Consider the following 19,765-nt stretch of genomic DNA (forward strand, 5'->3'; position numbering starts at 1 on the left):
TAATCGAAGCCTTGGTGTTATAGCAAGAGGGCAAAATCCCCTTATTTATCTCTATGCAGCATGCAGGTGACTTCATGTACCCTTAAAGACAATCACAGTTTAAATACAAGTTTCCCTATGTGTTTTCCATCAGCATGCAAGGAACATAAGGAGGGTAACCTTAGGATTAAGGAAGGTATGAAGGTAAAAACACCAAGTGGGTCGTTGTCACTGTAGATGGCTCTTATTGGCGTAATGGTGGGCAAGTGCACTGATGGCTTGTAAGTGCCTCCTGTCAAAAAGCACTCCACGGATCTGTTTTCTTTAAGGGCGCACACTGATAGACGGGAACACAATTATGTGAAACTGCATAACCCACATAAACAAACTCAGAGTTACCGGCACGCACATTCATAAGACTCGTTTAGTGTCTCCAGTCTTCTTCACAGCCATTAGAAAGAGATAAACGCTGATGATGGCTCCCTGCACAGACTAAAGCAGGAAATCAATTCACTGTATGGGCAGGAAGTGTTGTATTTTTGCCCACTTCGCATTAAAAATTCTGCTGACTGAACGTTCCAGTGGCACCATAACGAACAGCATTGCAGTTCAGAAAAGCAATGATCGCGGGAGCAGCCTGCCCACCGGGTGCCCACGATTCACCTCTGCTCGTTTTTTTGGCTCGCTAGGGGCTCGAGTTGGTGAATCATTGCTTGTTGCACGGCGGGGACGAAGTGAGCCTTTCTCGCTCTCCGAGCCCATACCAATCTCCCATGTCTTCACACCTCTGTAGCCACTGGGCGAGTCGTAAATCTCCAACATTGCACCATCTTTTTGTTTCCATGACAATGCTCCACAGATAATTTGCGCTGGGGTCTCCCCTGGGCGGATGTGTGCATTTGTGGGAGGAGGGGATTTCACCCCAGATTTAAAGTTCTAGAAGAGAAACACTCCCCAGTTCACCATTTTTAATTTAAAGAGGGAAAAAAGGACAGTTTCTTTCCCCATAAGAAAACCTGTTACCTTCCACTGCGTTTTCTTTTTTTAACCTGTTCAACCTGGTCCTCTTTGCTATTTAGCCACACTGGCACTTGTAATTTCTCTATTTACACACAGGCACACATAGAAGGATCCTCAGTAACGCTGCACTTAGCATGACTGTCACACTCAGGATGCCGATGGACACGGCTGATATGAGCTTTTCACTCCTTCACTGTACAGCAGAAAGCAGCTCACCACAACAAGCGTTGCTTAGAGACCATCTGTCAGTTCCCCACGGTCACCAGGCACTGTCGCCACGGTGACAGATGGACCTGCCTGTTGGAAGCTATCACTCCTCGCCGAGACCTAGTAGCACATACACACAGACACGCACTGTGGACAGACAACATAATCTGCTTAGTAATGGCTTCCGTTTAGTAACTGCTGGGTTGCCAGGTTGGTGCAACAGTTCCTATCTGTTGCAGGGTCGTGTACAAGGTGTACTGCCTTTTGTCAGACTGTACCCACCTTTGGCAGCTTGTTTTGCTGAATTTTTTGCACACAGATTTTGACTTGGTGTGTCAGTGCTTCGATTTTTATATATTGATTCTGTTAGTAACAGTTCTTACTTTAAACTGTGCTAGTTTTTGCCTAAAATTCTTTGTTGTGGTAAACTCAGGGTGTTCATATGAAAAGAAAACCAAGTCATCTTCCCTCAACTTCAGGTGTTTTATTTCCTCTGGCAATCAAACAAAAGTATTACTTCAAGCTACTTAAATTAATCTGTCACAGTCCTCAAAGATGCAGTAGAGTTCATTACTTTCCTGTCTTTGAAATTCACGCCACTCTGTTGATATCTTCAATCATAAAAAAGAAAAATCCTAGTAGTTGGATTATTGGCTCTTACGAAAGAGTCTCGTGCCACTTGTGTTTAAGATTTGTTAAGCAGAGTAAAATGAGCAAAAGGGCCCACAGTGGTTCTGGTCCATTATTTGAGAGCTGGAGGCGCTGAGGATTTAGCTGAGCTCTCTCACTCAGGCTGTCAGTCTGCCGGCCAGGCCAAATTGCCCACCTGTCTAAAAATGCTCTTTCCCTCCTCGTGTGTGTAATTAGGACCGGAAGTTGGCCCAAACATTCACAATCCCTTCTGATCTGAGAGACGCACACAGATGTAAAGCTAACCTTTGCACAGTTGTGTTTTCCCTGTTTTTATTTGCTTTATGATTGAAACCGACATTTATTTCAATAATTGATTTATCTCAGGTTTTCCTATCCGATGTAGTTTCTCCAAAAAGTTGGAATATTAAACAAAAGCATAAACTCTAAATGGAATTCATGCACTTGCAGATTTCAGTCTATTAAACTGGAATTTGATGTTCAAGTGAGGTTTGAGTCGAAGGCAACAAAAGACTGAGGAAGTTGTGGCACGCTTGTCAAAACACCTAGTGGAGTATCTTGCAACTAATTAGAGTACAGCATCATTAAAAGACTAGAAATATCGCTATGCAGCTTGCAAGCACAAAAATGAACGCCTGTCATGTTGTTATTGTTTAAATAACAAACATATTCAGTTTGTCTTTCAATTTTTAAAGCTGTTAATCAAAATAAGCAAGCAAAAAACATGTGCTGCACATTATGAAATTCTGAATTTTGTGTGGCTGCAGAGCCGCTAAGAGGCACTGAGAGGGAGCAGCGGCAGATCAATTGCAGTGGACAGATGAAGGATAGTAAAACACTGTCCTGAGTCCTTGACTGACAGCCTCCTCGGTCCAAAGAGAAAACCTTGGGATTCAGTGGGATTATGTCTAGTATGCATCCTTTTTTTTTTACTTTTTTTTTTTTTATATCAGATTGTTTCGCACTTCTGAATGAACGATTCCTATCGATTTGAAAAGGGGAGTAGCAGGGAAAGAAGGAAGAACTGCAGACGCAACACAGCTGGAGCTGTCAGTTGTGAATGAACCCAGATGTCTGAGAGATAAAGAAGACAAGAGCGTGTGTGTGTGTGTGTGTGTGTGTGTGTGTGTGTGTGTGTGTGTGTGAGAGATGTTATCCTCTCATCTTCCCTAAAGGATTGACACACAGTAGTGGCCCATTTTCGCAGATGAAGCACAGCCTACTCTTGTGCGTGCTTTAACACATCTTTTGTATGTCAGAGGAGCTTGTGTTTGGCCAGCACTCCACTCGCTGCTGAACTGTAACGTTGTAGAGGGAAATAAAACCACACTTCTTGTATTTTCTTTCTTTCACGCACTCCTCCACGCGTTCTCATATCCGTGACTTCACACTGCTGCTTTTTTCACGCAGAGCCGAGGGAGGGAGCGATGTGTTTAAGGAGCGCATTTACCTGGTCGGAGCTGAGCTGTGTTGGTATTTCAGTAATCTGTCAGTCTTTTCCGTCTGTGCGCGCGCTTTGTCGGGTACAACGATCTTGCTGCAAACGATATTTTCTGGTCACTGCTCACTTGGGCAGAAGCAGCGTGGCTGTCATAAGCACACCTTGATTTGTGTCAGAAGCCTGCCTGTGAGAGTGCATGTGTAGCTGCGTAGATGTTTACCAGCATGTGGGGGTGGGAGGGGAGGCTGGGATGGAGCGTACAGAAGAAGAAGAGGGAGGGAGGGTGATGATGCTGAGGGAAGAAAAGGGAGGGAGGGAGGGAGGGAGGGAGGACAGTGTGCAGTGAAGTAAGAGAGAGAGAGAGGAAGAGAGAGAAAGGAACAGGGACAGGGAAAAAAGGAAAAGGCAGCAGGGAAGGGAAAGACTGGGAGGACGCGCCAACTGCCTATAGATGTTGGAGCCTTTGACAGCGGAGCGCGGTGCTCAGCGGACACAGGAAGATGGTCTCAGTAAGAGGGGAACTGACGGTTGCCTATAATTTAATGTTCAATATCTTGGACTCCTTCTCCATGGGTAATGCTACGGCCAGGAACTCCGGAGCAAAGCTTGCTTTTCTCCTCTTTGACAATCTTCTTTTTATTCGCTTTAGGTGCTTTCCAGGATCCTGTCTTTCCCCTTAACTCTCACTCGTCCTCCCTCAAACACACGCTCACTTGTGCGCGCCTCCGTTGGGTAGCCAGGGTCTCGGGAGCGCTGGGTTAGCCCCCCGGCGCTGGCCGCGCTCTTCTGCCGCACCAGTCAAGCCAAAACGCTGGCCGCGGCAGCGATGCAGATAGATCGCGCTGCCTGCTCCCCACCTCCCCCACACCCCCCCCTCCTCCAAAACGTAAGCCACGGAGGGGCGAGCGAATGAAATCAAGCAGGGAAAGAGAGGAAAGGAAAGAGAATGAGACGAGAGCTAGATTTGCTCTGTTGTGACAATGTTGGGGAGTCTGCGTTAATCTTTTTTCCCCCACCCATGTCTTTTTTTAAATTTCCCCTTTATTTTAATGTGAAATAAATGTTCTAACTCCTTTGGTAACATTTTTCTCTTTCTCTTTTTTTTTCCTTCTGTTTCTCTGTCTGGCTTCACAGGAGTGGCACCTGCAAAGAAGAGCCCAAAACTGGTAAGTAGTTGTTTTAATCTTAATTTTTACATCCATCCACCTCAGTCCTCTAACCACATGTGTGCATCTTTCTGAGGGATGTTTCAATATCATCATCTCTCCCTTTCCCACCTCATCTTTAACTCCTCTCTGTGCGCTGCAACTTGTGCTCATGTTGTGGGTCGGTTTGTGGACATGGGATACTGTACTGCGCGGGGGCAGATTCCTGTAGCTTCACATCAGCCCCCCCCCCCTTCTGACGGGGGATGGGACGAGGAGCTTTGATGCACCGCGTGAGCTGGGTTGCTAACACGCTGATGATCGCATCACACTGGGTGCTAAGTTTGCAGTGTGAGCATTGATGTATGATCACAGCTGAGAGACTGCTCCATCCTGTAATGTCTTTATTAAAAGAGAGACCCCTGTAGACTTTGCAACTGAGGGCGTGTTTGCCAATATTGTTTTGCAGGATGATTTTGACTCTCCACACAGAGATTACACTAGGAGGATATGCAGTGGTGCTTTTGAAATGATGGTGCTGTAGTATTAGCGTTGGGTAGTTAATGGTATTCTCATAGCTGTGCATAAGTGGTACAGTTCAAGCGTCACTCATGATGCGCACAGCATGGGTAAGCCCCCCCCACTGTGTAGGCACCACTAAAGGTGCAGGATATTTTACAGTTTTATAGAGAAGCGATGTTAAACATAAGGTGAGGGGGGCAGAAATGGCCTAGCAAAGACTCCAATCTAATCTGGCTTTGGAAAATGTGAAGGAAACTTTTAACTGTATTTTCATAAGTTTTACAGCTTAAAGACTTTCACCATTGCCATTCTCACTACACCAAAGCAGTTACGTAAGACATAAACTGTTAAATATTAGTAAAAAAAAAAAAAAAAGGAGCTTTTCTATCTACTACTAATTTTTCTTTTTAAAATATTTATCTATAACCAACTTTTAAAAAAATCTATGAATAACCAAAACTTTGTTTTATAAATACAGGACAGTCTGGGCAGTGAGCTACCAGAATGTTTTCAGTAATTTTACTTGGTGGCACTATTCAAAGGACCCTGTAGACTGTGTCTAACAGACCATGTATTTGCCAATTTTGTTTTGCAGGATGATTCTGAGGTGGAATCTTCATACACAGATAACAGTAGGAGGGTATGTGATATTGTTTAGTTGGTGGGAAGGTTTCTAGAAATGAGGTGTTATGATATTATTGGTGTTGGTTTGATAATCCTTAGCTGATAAAAGAGATGGTGGATAAGCTGCCGGTGATAATTATAGCATTACATAATGTTTAACATTAACATTGTGTTTAGGCGTATGAGGCTATTTATGTGTGACAAATCAAATCATGACTCTTATGTCACTACATAATGCAGTGCATAAAGACATGAGTCTGCAGGTGACAGAGCAGTACAGAGCTAAACTTTAAAATTCCTTTTGGGTGCCGTACCTTCAGGCTAGATGAGATGGGAACCATCCATCGTTTTATCGTACAGTTCAAAAGTCTTTATTTCAGGTATTACCAGAAAGACCCTGTAGACGGTGTCTAACAAAACGTGTTTGCCGATTTCATTTTGCAGGATGATTTTGAGCTGGATCCTCCATACGGAGTTAACACTAGGAGGGTATGTGATGTTTTTTTAAGATGGGGAGAAGGTTTGACTGAGCTAAACTGGAAAAACTTAAAATTCCTTTTGGGTGCTCTACCTTCGGGCTAAATAAGAGCGAAACCATCCATCTTGTTATCAGCACACAGTTCAAAAGCTTGCAATCATGATGGAGTGCATTAGTGCAGGAGTAATCCCCACGTCTTTCAAAGCACCAGTAATGCTGAAGAACAAAAACATATTTCAGAGCAACACATGACACAATCTTGATGATGCCTTTTTTTTTTTTTTTTTAAGAAAGCCCTTGCTTATTTCAGCAAAATAATGCACGGCATTCCTCACATATTACACGAGCAGGACTCTCTTCTTAAAGAGTCCAGGTGCTGACCTGACCTGTTCTGGGAAAGAGTCTGTAAACTGAGCATGTTTTTTGTTTTTTTTTTTGGGGGGGGGGGGTTGTTTTGCAGGATGATTTTGAGCTGGATCAGCCTTACAGAAAATACACTAGTAGAGTATGTGATCATGTTTAGAACGGCTTTAGGCTGTGGTGGGTTTATGATGGTTCTGGTGTCTTCAGCAAATAGTAAAGGTTATGGATAAAGTGCCAGTAGTGCTGGTGTTATTGCATAATACATTTCAGCTCTACGAGGCTGCTTAGGTGTGACACAACAAGCTTTGGACCTTCTGAATGCTGGGTCCTTCTTGCTGAATATGAAATGAACCATTGATCTCATTATCAGTGCGCTGTTGAAAAGCCAGCACTCATGATGGTGCTATTACATACAGTATGGTTGATCCACACGTCTGTGAGAGCAGCTCCAATGATACATTATATATGCAAGTTTTGGAGCAACCATCCCGATCATGACTTTTAAAGAAAGCCTCTTGTTATTAAAGCAAGTTGATCGCACGCTACACTCTGTAAATGTTACATAACCATGACTCTGTCATCAGAGACCAGGCACAAAACTGACCCTTTTTATAACTTTCATTTGAGGTTTTATTAGAAGGACCCTGCAGAGTAATGTGTGTTTGCCAATTTTGCTTCACAGGATGAATTTGAGCCAGATCCTCGATATAGAGAGATTATTAGGAGGGTATGTGATGCTGTTTACATGACGTGAAGATTTTAACGATTAAGCTCCCAATGATAAATGTGTTAATGCATAATGTTTTTACTGTATTTACTCTTTGGTTGTGTGATGATTTTGGCAGCTTAGTGTGACACAGCTAATCTTTTAATTTTGGGGAGATATTGCATCCTTCAGGCTCAATAACAGAGAGGAACATTTATCTCACTACAAGCACATAATTTAACAGTCAGTGTTCATGATTGTATTGTACACAAAAATGATGATTTTTTTTTTTTTTTTTTTTGTGAAGCAACCAATGCCAAACCCAGATAATGTGCTTTAAAAGACAGCCTTGCTTATTTCAGCAAGTTATTGCCAAACCACATTGTGCATGTATTTTGGAGCTTTTTTGTGTTCATGTGTTTAAAAAATTGTTTTTCAGGATAATTTTGCAATGGCTCCTCCAAACAGAGATTATAGAAGAAGGGTACGTGATGTCATTTAAAGTTTTTGAGAGTGAGGTGTAATCATACTGGTGCTGGGCAGATGATAGAGATGGTATTCTTATAATGTTAATACAAAGTGATCATATTTTAATGCATTCAGGCTTAAATTGTCTCACACAGAACGATATTATGTGTGACTCAACAAACTACTTATGACTGTTAATGCTGTGCTACATAAATGTACATATTACATGAGCATGGAGCCATAGCATGGAGCTCGGGTGCTACACTGGCCTTGTTGCAGTTTAGAAGTGTCATTCAGGCATTATTAGACTGGACATGTTTGCCAATTTCTTTTGCAGGATGATTTTGAGGTGGCATCTTCATACGCAGATAGCACTAGGAGGGTATGTGTTATTGTTTAGATGGGGTGACGGTTTTAGGAATGAGCCGTCATTGGTGGTGGTTCTATAATTCTTAGCTCATAAGAGAGGTGATGGATAAGGTGCCTGGGAGAGCAGTGTAAATGCTGCATGATGTAATGCCTTTATTAATAGAGGGATTCTGCAGACTGTATGTAACTGAAAATGTGTTTGCCAATATTGTTTTGCAGGATGATTTTGAGCCGGGTCCTCAATACAGAGATAACACTCGGAGGGTATGTGATATTAATCAGAGGTGGTGGAAGTATTGTGAATGACAATGGCTATGGTGTTCTTATAACGGATGAAAGCAATGAATAAGCTGTCAGTGATAATCATGTTCATACTGGTTTTACTAACTGTCTGGTTGTCAGAAAAGTAAATGTGACTGTTAATTCTGTAGTACACAAAGGCAGTTAACCAAAGTCAAGCTGGCTGTTAGCTTAGTAGGACAATGGTAAACTTTGAAGTTCTGCTTAACCCAATGTTTTTCAAGGTTAATTAAGAGAGGAACTATCAATCTCATTAAAAACAAATCGTTTTAAAAAGCTGTTTCTGTGACAGCATTGGATTACAATATAATATGTATAGGTTTTAGAGCGATCCACATCATTCCTTTTAAAGGAGGGACGTGCTTATTTCACCAAGACGATGCCAAACCACATTCTGCACATTCTTATTTTTCAGGATAATTTTGCGATGGCTCCTCCATACAGAGATAACAGAATAAGGGTACGTGATGTCATTTAGACAAATTGAAACTTTTCGGGAATGACCATGTGTGCGTACGGTGTGGTCTTCTTATAAAGATAATAGAGGGGATGGGCATGGTGCCAAAGATCATGGGTTTAATGCATGAGGTTTCAATAGAATATTTTAATGCAAGATGCTGTTTATGTGAGGCCCTGCATTCTAGTTATTGCTGTTAATTTAGTAGTACATAAGGACAGTGAACCCAATTTAGGCCTGCTGCTCATTTTTCAGAACCGCACTAAGACTCCCTTTGGGTGCTGTACCTTCAGGCTAAATGAAACGGAAACCTTCCATCTTGTGATCGGCATACAGTTCAAGTTATCATTCATGATGGTATTGCACTGTATAAGTGTATATCTGTGACAGCCCCACCAATGCTGAACAACATATCTAGGTTTTAGAGGAACATATCCCACCATCATGATTATGCCCATTAAATGCTAAACCAAATTCTGCACATATTACAAGATCAAGAGGCCTTAAATAAAGAGTCCAGGAGCTAAACTTTGCCTGCTTGAACTTTGTCTGATAGAACATGGCTGCCAATTTGTTTTTGCAGTATGGTTTTGATGTGGATTCTTCTCACAGATAATATTCAAGGCGGGTTCAAGAAAGTCTTAAATTATTTCAGCAAGACAATGCTGAAATAACAAAGGACACAAGCATGACTCTATATCAAAAATGCCAAGTGCTAAACTGGGCTGGTTTTAGTGCAGATCTTTCTTTCTGATATTGTTAGAAGGACCCTGTAGACTGTGTCTAACAGACCATGTCTTTGCCAATTTTTGTTTTGCAGAATGATTTCGATGTGGAATCTTCATACACAGATAACAGTAGGAGGGTATGTGATATTCTTCACATGGGGTGAAGGTTTTAGCAATGAGTTATTGTGATATTGATGGTGGTTTCATAATCCTGAGCTGACAAAAGACACAATGAAAAAGGTGCCAATGATCATTTTAGCATTACATAATGTTTAATCTCCTAGGACCCGGTGTCCACATATGTGGACATCACATTTTGGGATGTCTAGACCAAAATACTTAATTTTTCTCTACAAGGGCCTGATATGCACTTACGAGGACATTATACTGCCACTGTTCTATTGAAATTTAAAACCAATGTCCTCATATGTGGATCTCATTTTTCTCAAAAAGAAAAATTAGGTAAAAAAAAAATCTGGTAATTCTTTGTTTTTACATTCATCAGGTCCCAATAAACCCAAATAGCAAAGAAAACATTTAAATGCATGTCATGAAAGACTTCGGGTCTTAGGAGGTTAACATTGCGTTTAGTGTATGAGGCTATTTATGTGTCACACCTCAAAGAAATTATGACTCCTTGCGTTACAGTGCATAAAGACAGTGAACATGAGTCATTCCTGCTGGTGACAGAGTTAAACTTTAACATTCCTGTTGGAGGCCGATACCATCATGTTAAAAAGGAAGGAGCCATTTAGAGTTCAAATGCTAGCTTCTCAGGTGTGGCAATGCATGCCATCATTGAGATGATGCTTTTTAATGGAAGACCTTGCTTATTTTAGCAAGATGTTAGCAAACTACAATCTGCCTATGTTACACAATCATGAATACATTGCAAAAAGTCTAGTTGCTAAACTAAAATAGAACCCTCCTCTTGATAATATAAAAGGGTCCTATAGTCTAAACATGTGTTTGCTAATTTTGCTTCGCAGGATGATTTTGAGCCGGATCCTCGATATAGAGAGAACATTAGGAGGGTATGTGATGCTGTTTACATAACGTGAAGATTTTAGGACTAAGCTGCCAAGGATAAATGTGTTAATGCATAATGTTTTTACTTTATTTACTGTTTGCTTGTGTGATGTTGTCTGTGTGCGACACAAAAACTAAATTGCTGTTAATTCTGTAGCCCATAAAGACAAAAAAACATAGTGAGGCCTGATGCCAGCTTAGCATGACACAGCTAATCTTTGAATTTTGGGGAGATATTGCATCCTTCAGGTTCAATAACAGAGAGGAACATTTATCTCACTACAAGAACACAATTTAACAGTCAGTGTTCATGATTGTATTGTACACAAAAATGATTTTTTTATTTTTTTTATTTTATTTTTTTTTGTGAAGCAACCAATGCCAAACCCAGATAATGTGCTTTAAAAGACAGCCTTGCTTATTTCAGCAAGTTATTGCCAAACCACATTGTGCATGTATTTCAGGAGCTTTTTTTTGTATTAATTTTTATATTATTATTATTTTTCAGGATAATTTTGCAATGGCTCCTCCAAACAGAGATTATAGAAGAAGGGTACGTGATGCCATTTAAAGTTTTTGAGAGTGAGGTGTAATCATACTGGTGCTGGGCAGATGATAGAGATGGTATTCTTATAATGTTAATACAAAGTGATCATATTTTAATGCATTCAGGCTTAAATTGTCTCACACAGAACGATATTATGTGTGACTCAACAAACTACTTATGACTGTTAATGCTGTGCTACATAAATGTACATATTACATGAGCATGGAGCCATAGCATGGAGCTCGGGTGCTACACTGGCCTTGTTGCAGTTTAGAAGTGTCATTCAGGCATTATTAGACTGGACATGTTTGCCAATTTCTTTTGCAGGATGATTTTGAGGTGGCATCTTCATACGCAGATAGCACTAGGAGGGTATGTGTTATTGTTTAGATGGGGTGACGGTTTTAGGAATGAGCCGTCATTGGTGGTGGTTCTATAATTCTTAGCTCATAAGAGAGGTGATGGATAAGGTGCCTGGGAGAGCAGTGTAAATGCTGCATGATGTAATGCCTTTATTAATAGAGGGATTCTGCAGACTGTATGTAACTGAAAATGTGTTTGCCAATATTGTTTTGCAGGATGATTTTGAGCCGGGTCCTCGATATAGAGATAACACTCGGAGGGTATGTGATGCTGTTTACATGACGTGAAGATTTTAGGATTAAGCTCCCAATGATAAATGTGTTAATGCATAATGTTTTTACTGTATTTACTCTTTGGTTGTGTGATGATGTTGGCAGCTTGGCATGACACAGCTAATCTTTTAATTTTGGGGAGATATTGCATCCTTCAGGCTCAATAACAGAGAGGAACATTTATCTCACTACAAGCACATAATTTAACAGTCAGTGTTCATGATTGTATTGTACACATTAATGCATTTTTTTTTTTTTTTTTTTTTTTTTTTTTTTGGAAGCAACCAATGCTACTACCCAGATAGCTTATTTAAGCAAGTTATTGCCAAACCACATTCTGTATGTATTTCAGGAGCTTCTTTTGTATTCATTTGTATCCATTTAAAAATATATATTTTTCAGGATAATTTTGCGATGGCTCCTCCATACAGAGATAACAGAATAAGGGTACGTGATGTCATTTAGATACATTGAAACTTTTCGCGAATAACCTTGTGTGCGTAGATGGTGCTTATAAAAACAATAGAGGGAATGGGCAAGGTGCCAAAGATCATGGGTTTAATGCATGAAGTTTCAACAGAATATTTTAATTTTAATATTTTAATATAGTTATTGCTCTTAATTTAGTAGTACATATGGACAGATATAGTGTATATCTGTGACAGCACCACTAATACTGAATGACATATGTAGATTTTAGCATCCCACCTTACATAATATTTAGCATAATCTTTAGCATAATGTTTAACATTGCGTTTGATGATGCCCTTCAAATGCTAAACCAAATTCTGCACATATTACAAGATCAAGAGGCTTCAATAAAGAGTCAAGGAGCTAAACTTTGTTTTGTTTTGCAGGATGATTTTGATGCGGAATCTTCATACACAGATAACAGTAGGAGGGTATGTGATATTGTTCAGATGGGGTGAAGGCTTTAGAAATAAGTTGTGATATTGGTGTTGGTTTGATAATCCTAGGCTGATAAATGACACAATGAAAAAGGTGCCGATGATCATTTTAGCATTACATAATGTTTAACATTGCATTTAGTGTATGAGGCTAAAATGCTCGAAGTTTAGAACTTTGATTATTAAAGCACTTTGTAGACTCAATCTGTGATTGCCAATTTTGTTTTGCAGGATGATTTTGAGATGGATCCTCGGTACAGAGCTTATGGAAGCAGGGTATGTGATCTTTGTTTAGAGAAGGTGAAGGTTTTGGGAATGACCGGTTTGGATAACGGTGATGGGTTGATAACAGTAATTGAATTCTTACAGCAGATAATAGAGCTGATGAACAACTTCCCACTGATAAATGTGAAAAATCATAATGTTTTTAACAGGTTTGGATATCTGAGGCTGATTGGGTGCTGCAGAAAAACTATTGGTGCCATAGCAGGACAGAGCTATAATGTTCAATTTGTTTTAGATGCCTTGTCCTTAAGGATAAGATAGGGACCATCATTCAAGTTATAAGTGTGCTGTTTTAAAAGCCAGAATTTGCCCTTATATTGGTGTAGAGTATAATATAAACAGATTGTCGACCAAAAATGCTGCTTTTCATCTGATGCCTTGTTGAGACAATGCCTAAACCACTTTCTGCACATATTTCAGGAGCTTTTTGCAATTTTCATTTTTTTATCATTATTTTTTTTTCCAGGATGATTTTGCGATGGCTCCTCCATACAACGATTACTCTAGAAGGGTATGTGATATAATTTAGATACAGTACAGAATTTTGGTGGGAGATTGATGTCATGTATGGTGGTGCTAGTTAGGTGATGGTGTTCTTGAAAGCGTAACAGAGGTGATGGAAAAGTTGCCAGTGCTAAACCATCAAGTCACTATTAGCTGTGTCTGAGTGAAAGTACAGTAATAGTATAGAATAGTTTTGCAGGATGATTTTCCACTGGCTTCTACTTATAGAGACTACCCTATCTGATTTCAGTTAGCTAGGGAAGAAAATTGTTGGGATGTGTGATGATATTAATGCTGGGTATATGATTATGATGGGATTTCTATAGCAGATAATCGAGGTGATGGGTATGCTTTTTAAATGCATGTTATGTTAAGAAGTTGTATGTGTGCTAAACCAGTGATGCGTCACGTTAAGCAGGACTGAGCTGAGTCTTAGGAAGCAGTGAGGATTTGCTTTCATTGCCCCACCTACCAATGCCTCTCGCGTCCCATCTTCTGTCTCTTTAATAAGTTATTGGAGCAGCACAAACCCATGTATTAAACTACTCGCAGGCCACCGAGGAACAACGCAATGACTGCAGAAGGTCAAAATCTAATAGATTCATCAAGTATAGGAGATTTGTTTTCATCTAAGAGGGGGATAGGATTTGGACTTTCCGTGCATCAAACAACAAGAAAAAAACACAGATTGGTTGGCCTGGGTTTTTTTTTTCTTTTCTTTTGAGAATCAGTCCTCAGGTCTGACTTTAGCATCAACACGACCTGCATTTCTGATTAAGTATATGACTCTATTGATTTTTTTTATTTTTATTTTTTTAAGTACACCACAAACCCTAGTGAGGTTATTTGCAGCACCAGCAGAGTAAGCATTCCAGCTGGAGCCACAGCCCCGACTTAATATTTCCTAAAGCATCAAGCTTATTTTATGTCTAACAAGGATGATGAATATAAACATGAATTGCAGAGGTGTAGGAGAGTGATTCAGCGAGTAATGAGTGTGAAGACATGACTGCACTTTGAAGGCCAAACACTTTGATATTTGAGAACAGACGAGCCACTTGCCTCCACCCTTTCCTGGTATATTTTTGTCCTCGGCGTCCAAAGTAATGTGCAGTCACGTGACGTGAAGAGACTGAACTGCTGTCATTTTCGCTTACCGTCTTAAAATATCGGCCTTTCTTTCCCGAGCTCTGCCCCGTAACCCTTTCACGTCGCTGGCTTCTTCGCAGCAGTGGAGAATTTGCAGACCAATGGTGACGATGTGATGCTTGCAAAGGAGAGATGCTGTGACAAGGATGACAAACAGGATCTTTACCGATACTCGCAGCGTATCTGTGCCTGAGCTCGGGATTGTGAGGTTTACTCAGCTCGAATCCTCGAACAGATGCTTAAGTGCGCATGTTATTGAGGGGCGAGTGGCAATTTATAAGCAGTTTTACATTTCTACCTTCACCAGTAAAGTCCTCTCTTCTTTTTAAAACCCTGGAGTGCTTTATTCATTGTGACTATCCCTCCATATACAGCACGGAATGCAGCTCCTTCTTAATACATTCCACTCTGTTAAACAAAAGGAATAGGCAATGTACTCTTGTAAGTTCCACAGTTTTCTCCCATAGCTGAATGACTTAATCATGAGAAACCATTGAGGTCCTCTTTTTTTTTTTCTCCTTCTTTGTTAGCTTTAAAAGAATTCTCTGCATAAAACAGCTTGATTATTCTTTGTGTTAAATAAGGGAGCAATACGACAATGGTTGACATTATACTCTTAGAATGTGCTTCCTTTCACCCCAAGGAGAAGCCATGTTTAATCTTTTTGAACTCTAATTCAGAATTGCTCTGTATTCACATCTCCGCTATCCCTGTTCCTCCTCTCACAAACCACAACCCAGATTCATATTTTCTATTCCGCTGTTGACGATGCAATAACCTTCTTTTTTTTTTTAATGTTTTTGTCTCCTCCTGTCAGTCATTTTTGAGTTCAGCTTCCATGCTCCTGTGCAGAAGATTTGAAACAGTCAAATGATATTGATCTGCTTCTCCAACAGCAGTTGTCAAGAAAGGACAGCCAGAACAGCTCCCAGCATAGTGTTTCCAGCCACCGGAGCGCGCACACAGACTCGCCTGTGCACTCTTCCCTGGCACCCGCTCTCAGTGAGAGCAACGCGCCCCCACCTCCCTCGCAGCCTTTGCCGGGACTCCCAATCCAGGACTCCCCAGGAGACGGGACCATCCAGAGAAAACCGGACCCCTTTAAGATTTGGGCCCAGTCCAGGAGCATGTATGAAAGTAGGCGTAAGTATATTCATTTCTGGTGGCGGTTGGATGAGGGCAGCATGGGGTATTGGCTCGGTGCAGACCCTTGGTGTCTTGGTGGTACTGCTCATTTTGGGGAACGTTTTGTGCTTGTAAGTAAGCTGGGTCAGATATTTATATTTATTTATTGATCTATGTTTTACTAAAGACTGGCTTGCGCTCAAATGCTCCACTACACATAGTGATTAACAACTATATTATACCGCCTGTGATAAAACATAAATATTGTAGGAGTCTGTCAAAGAAATTTGTTTGTTGTTATTATTTATTAGGCAAATGACAAATTGAATTCATATTTTTATACCCAAATTTGAGCTGGCACACTGGACTTCACAGAGAAGTCAGAAATTATATATACATTTTTTTTTAAAGTCTGATGTTCTGATCAACCAGTAAAACTTTTCTGTTCAGGGGTGCAAATTAATGAGCATAATTGAGCTTTGCTATTTTTTCAGCTTTCTTTAATGTAAAATATTGACATTTGGCATTAACCTCCTAAGACCCGAACTCTTCCACAGCATGCATTTTTAACTTCTCTTTGATATTTGGGCTGATTGGGACCCAATGAATGTAAAAACAAAGAATTACCAGATTAATTTTTTTTACCTAATTTTTGTTTCTAAGAAAAATGAGATCCACATATGAGGATATTCGTTTAAAATTTCGATAGAACAGTAGCAGTATAATGTCCTCGTACGTGGATATCAGGCCCTTGTAGAGCAAAATTGAGTATTTTGGTCTAAATAACCCAAAATGCGATGTCCACATATGTGGACGCCAGGTCCTAGGAGGTTAAATATATGGTTTAGAATCAGGGGTGTCAAACTCCACGCCTCGAGGGCCGGTGTCCTGCAGGTTTTAGACCGGTCCTTGATCCAACGCAGCTGATTTAAATGGCTAAATGACCTCCTCAACATGTCTTGAAGTTCTCCCGAGGCCTGGTAATGAACTAATCATTTGATTCAGGTGTGCTGACCCAGGGTGAGATCTAAAACCTGCAGGACACCGGACCTTGAGGCCTGGAGTTCCCCACTGCTGGTTTAGATAAAAGAGCTTGTGCATGCTGGTGGATTTACCATTACAGAAAAATGAATAAATAACTTCCAAAATCTTTATTTATATTTATCAGTACTGTTAATTTAGGGCATAAACCTTACATTGGGAGGACATTGTAGAATGTAAAATCAATTCACCTACATATTTTCATATGTACTCCGTCACTGCCTTGAAGGAAAACTGCTGATAGATGTCCGTGATGGTAGATGAGGAGCTTAGCTAATAAAGAAAGCAGTTTACATTTATTTGTATATAGGCTGTCTTGTAAAATTACTAGAATCTAGCTTTATGTCTACAGGTACATGTATTTTTTTTCTGGCATAGCCATGGCAAGCATCTCCTTGGTTTTTTTTCCCCCAAGCTAAGCTAATTGGCTTTTCTTTCACATTTAGCATTCAGCTATCAAAGTGGTGTCAATCTTTGAAACTGAGACTCCACAAGAAACTGAATAGTAATAGTATTTCCCAAAAGAGCTAGCATGCTACTTTGTTACTAGCTGTAGACATGTAGGCCTCCAGTGTGTTGTTGATTGTGTCCTCTTAAAATTACTAGTTGCCGCTTTCACCCAGTGCCAGACAACAGCACCACTGACACACTTTTATTTTAGACTTCCCTTAAGAGGCACATGGTGTATAATTAGTACAAGAGTGGAGTAGATGTTGGCGGATTGTAAACCTCCCCACCCCCTGCCTTGGCAAAGCAAGGGGATTGCACTAATTAAAAAGAATAACCATCATATTCATTGTCAAGTTAAAAAAAAAAAAAGAGAGAGACATCTGCAAAGGGTTTTTATTCTTTCATTTATTTATTTTTTAAAGATCTAATCAGTTTTCCAGGCGCACTTGTTGAGGATTTTCATTATTTAGATGAAGAAGAATGAAAAATGAAGGGCTGAGCGTAGGCAGTGGTTCAGACACCTGTTGGAAAGCTGCCATGATTAGTTGAGTCAATAGTATTTGATTTTGTAATAAATAAATGAATAACAATAATAGAAATGGAGTGAAAGAATCCACAACCAAGGGTGGGAGGGATGTTGTCTACATACCCGCCCTCATATGATGACATCCCAATAGGGGATTTCTAAATTGCCCAGCCAGTTTGATCTGGTAAAATGTTAGAAAAGCAAAAACAAAGAATAATAATAGGAGAGTTGATCAAAACATTTGAAGGGGATGTAAAGAGAAATATAAGAGAAAGCTGAGCACTCTGAGGTATAGAGTCACAAGGCGAAATACCTTGAACAGCACGGGATGAACAGCAGGTGTAAAACCTCCACTTCCTCACGCTTCATTGAGCTCTCTCCATAAAACTCACTCCATAGTTCTCAGGCCTTGGATAGGGCAGAGACATTTTTCCATGCAGCATTCACTATAATGAAAAACTCTGCCGAGATCAAGGTCTTTAAACTTACCGTGCAGGGAGTGATTTCCATTTGCAGGAAGAAAACATCCCAAAATCTCGCACAGCATTAGCCTGCTGTAAAAGCGGAGGAAGCTTGCTCGTGCTTTTGTTGGGCTTCATTACGATTATTTTGGGGTTATAAAAAAAAAAAAAATTATCTCCTTTTTTGTAACATCATCACTCACAGCTTTGAATAGGGCCGTCTATCTTGGGAAAATATTGATCCGTTCATGCCCAGTTGCCTCACTGTGGGGATCACTTATGGGTCTATTAATGGGCAGGAGCAGCGTGTGCAGTTGACCTTCCTGAGTGCGGGTGCAGATTGCGACAGTTAGCCTTTGACTCTTTCCTCCTCTGGTTCCTCCACAGTAATCCTGTGATAGATTGGAAGAGATAGCTGCGCTCCGTGGGGATTTTAAGTGTTGACTGAAGGAGCAGATTGGAAGCAGACTGCTTATGCTTTCTGCCATCCCACCCTCTCTTAGTGGTTTTAGCGGCCTTGGCAGCAGCAGCTTCAGCTGGAGCAAAAAAGGAAATCTCCCTGAGAGATGTTTGTCTGCACACATAACACATCTGCGCCCATGGAAATGCATGCACACGTACTCATATGGGGATTCAAAGCCGCGTATTTAAAGCAAAGAAGCTCCTATGTACAATGGGATAAGGCCACACGCATGCAAATCATCTCCTCCTGTCCTCTGGGCTCTGAGCTCGCTTCAGTCTCCCCTGCTACATTAACCATGAGCTGTCACTCGCTGCGGTGCGATGCCTCTTTTTATATCGCGACACCTTTCGAATTACTAGCGTACGCACACGGTTGCCTCGTGGCTACGAGTGTGCTGTGACTAGCCATACTCAGGGTGGGGGGGTCAGGTGGAAGGTGCACTCCAGCATAGCCAAATGATGCATCGCGTGTCACACATCACCTCACAAGACAAACACTGTAGCCCATTTGAGCATCTCTAAGGTTGTCTCAAAAAGCTGCAAGAAAGTGAAACTATACTCTGAAACGATCAGAAGGGAATTATAATCTGATCGTTTCTAATTATGGGAACGATGGACACGATATCTTTTTTCTCAGCCTGTCTTTTCAGTTTGTTTTCGCTCTAAAATTATACTCTTGGCCCAAAATAGATCTTTTTTATCTTTTGATGGCTCGTTTTTTTTTTTTTTTTTTTTTTACTGTCTTTGTGCAGTGTGCTACCACAGTGACAAAGCTTTGAACACAAATGATGACAGTATTTACATGCTGACATAAACAAACATATCTGATTGTCTCAGAAGAGCAGGTGTATTCATTATGCTCACACTGTGGTTGGCTTATTGTGTACCTGAGGGTATTAAATGAAATGTCTGAAGGCATCACGGTGCAGGAATAGAGATCCCACAAGGCCAACTGTGCTTGTGCATAAGTGTTTATGGCAGCTTGTTGATTTCACAGTTCCAGACTTCCAGGAGCAGGACATTTTCCTGTGGAGAAAGGACACGGGGTTCGGCTTCAGGATCCTCGGAGGCAACGAGCCAGGAGAGCCTGTGAGTCTCTCTCCCTCAATCTTTTTCAATCTCACGGCTGAAATCTCTCCAGTTTGCGTTTCAATTTCCTCACTTTTCACCGTACATCTCCGAAGA

General features: G+C 40.7%; 1 protein-coding gene across 30 annotated transcripts in view; it reads left to right on the top strand.

Moving 5' to 3' along the window:
• magi1b (membrane associated guanylate kinase, WW and PDZ domain containing 1b) overlaps nt 1-19,765 on the top strand; it is a 137,172-nt gene that overhangs the window by 101,425 nt on the left and 15,982 nt on the right. For 11 of the 30 annotated variants that reach the window (XM_024802402.2, XM_024802408.2, XM_024802406.2 and 8 more), the window contains exons 13-30: nt 4,433-4,464; nt 5,561-5,605; nt 6,034-6,078; nt 7,576-7,620; nt 7,942-7,986; nt 8,193-8,237; nt 8,689-8,733; nt 9,551-9,595; nt 10,448-10,492; nt 10,996-11,040; nt 11,362-11,406; nt 11,613-11,657; nt 12,072-12,116; nt 12,527-12,571; nt 12,809-12,853; nt 13,329-13,373; nt 15,412-15,658; nt 19,578-19,669. In XM_024802402.2, coding sequence (XP_024658170.2) covers nt 4,433-4,464; nt 5,561-5,605; nt 6,034-6,078; nt 7,576-7,620; nt 7,942-7,986; nt 8,193-8,237; nt 8,689-8,733; nt 9,551-9,595; nt 10,448-10,492; nt 10,996-11,040; nt 11,362-11,406; nt 11,613-11,657; nt 12,072-12,116; nt 12,527-12,571; nt 12,809-12,853; nt 13,329-13,373; nt 15,412-15,658; nt 19,578-19,669 — 1,046 coding nt within the window. Of the gene's footprint in view, nt 1-3,701; nt 3,808-4,432; nt 4,465-5,560; nt 5,606-6,033; nt 6,079-7,575; nt 7,621-7,941; nt 7,987-8,192; nt 8,238-8,688; nt 8,734-9,550; nt 9,596-10,447; nt 10,493-10,995; nt 11,041-11,361; nt 11,407-11,612; nt 11,658-12,071; nt 12,117-12,526; nt 12,572-12,808; nt 12,854-13,328; nt 13,374-15,411; nt 15,659-19,577; nt 19,670-19,765 lie in introns of those variants that run through there. The other 19 variants (XM_014408022.4, XM_076883828.1, XM_076883825.1 and 16 more) reach the window with 18 other exon arrangements.

Source organism: Maylandia zebra, linkage group LG5 (genome assembly GCF_041146795.1).
Source record: "Maylandia zebra isolate NMK-2024a linkage group LG5, Mzebra_GT3a, whole genome shotgun sequence".
NCBI lineage: Eukaryota > Metazoa > Chordata > Actinopteri > Cichliformes > Cichlidae > Maylandia > Maylandia zebra.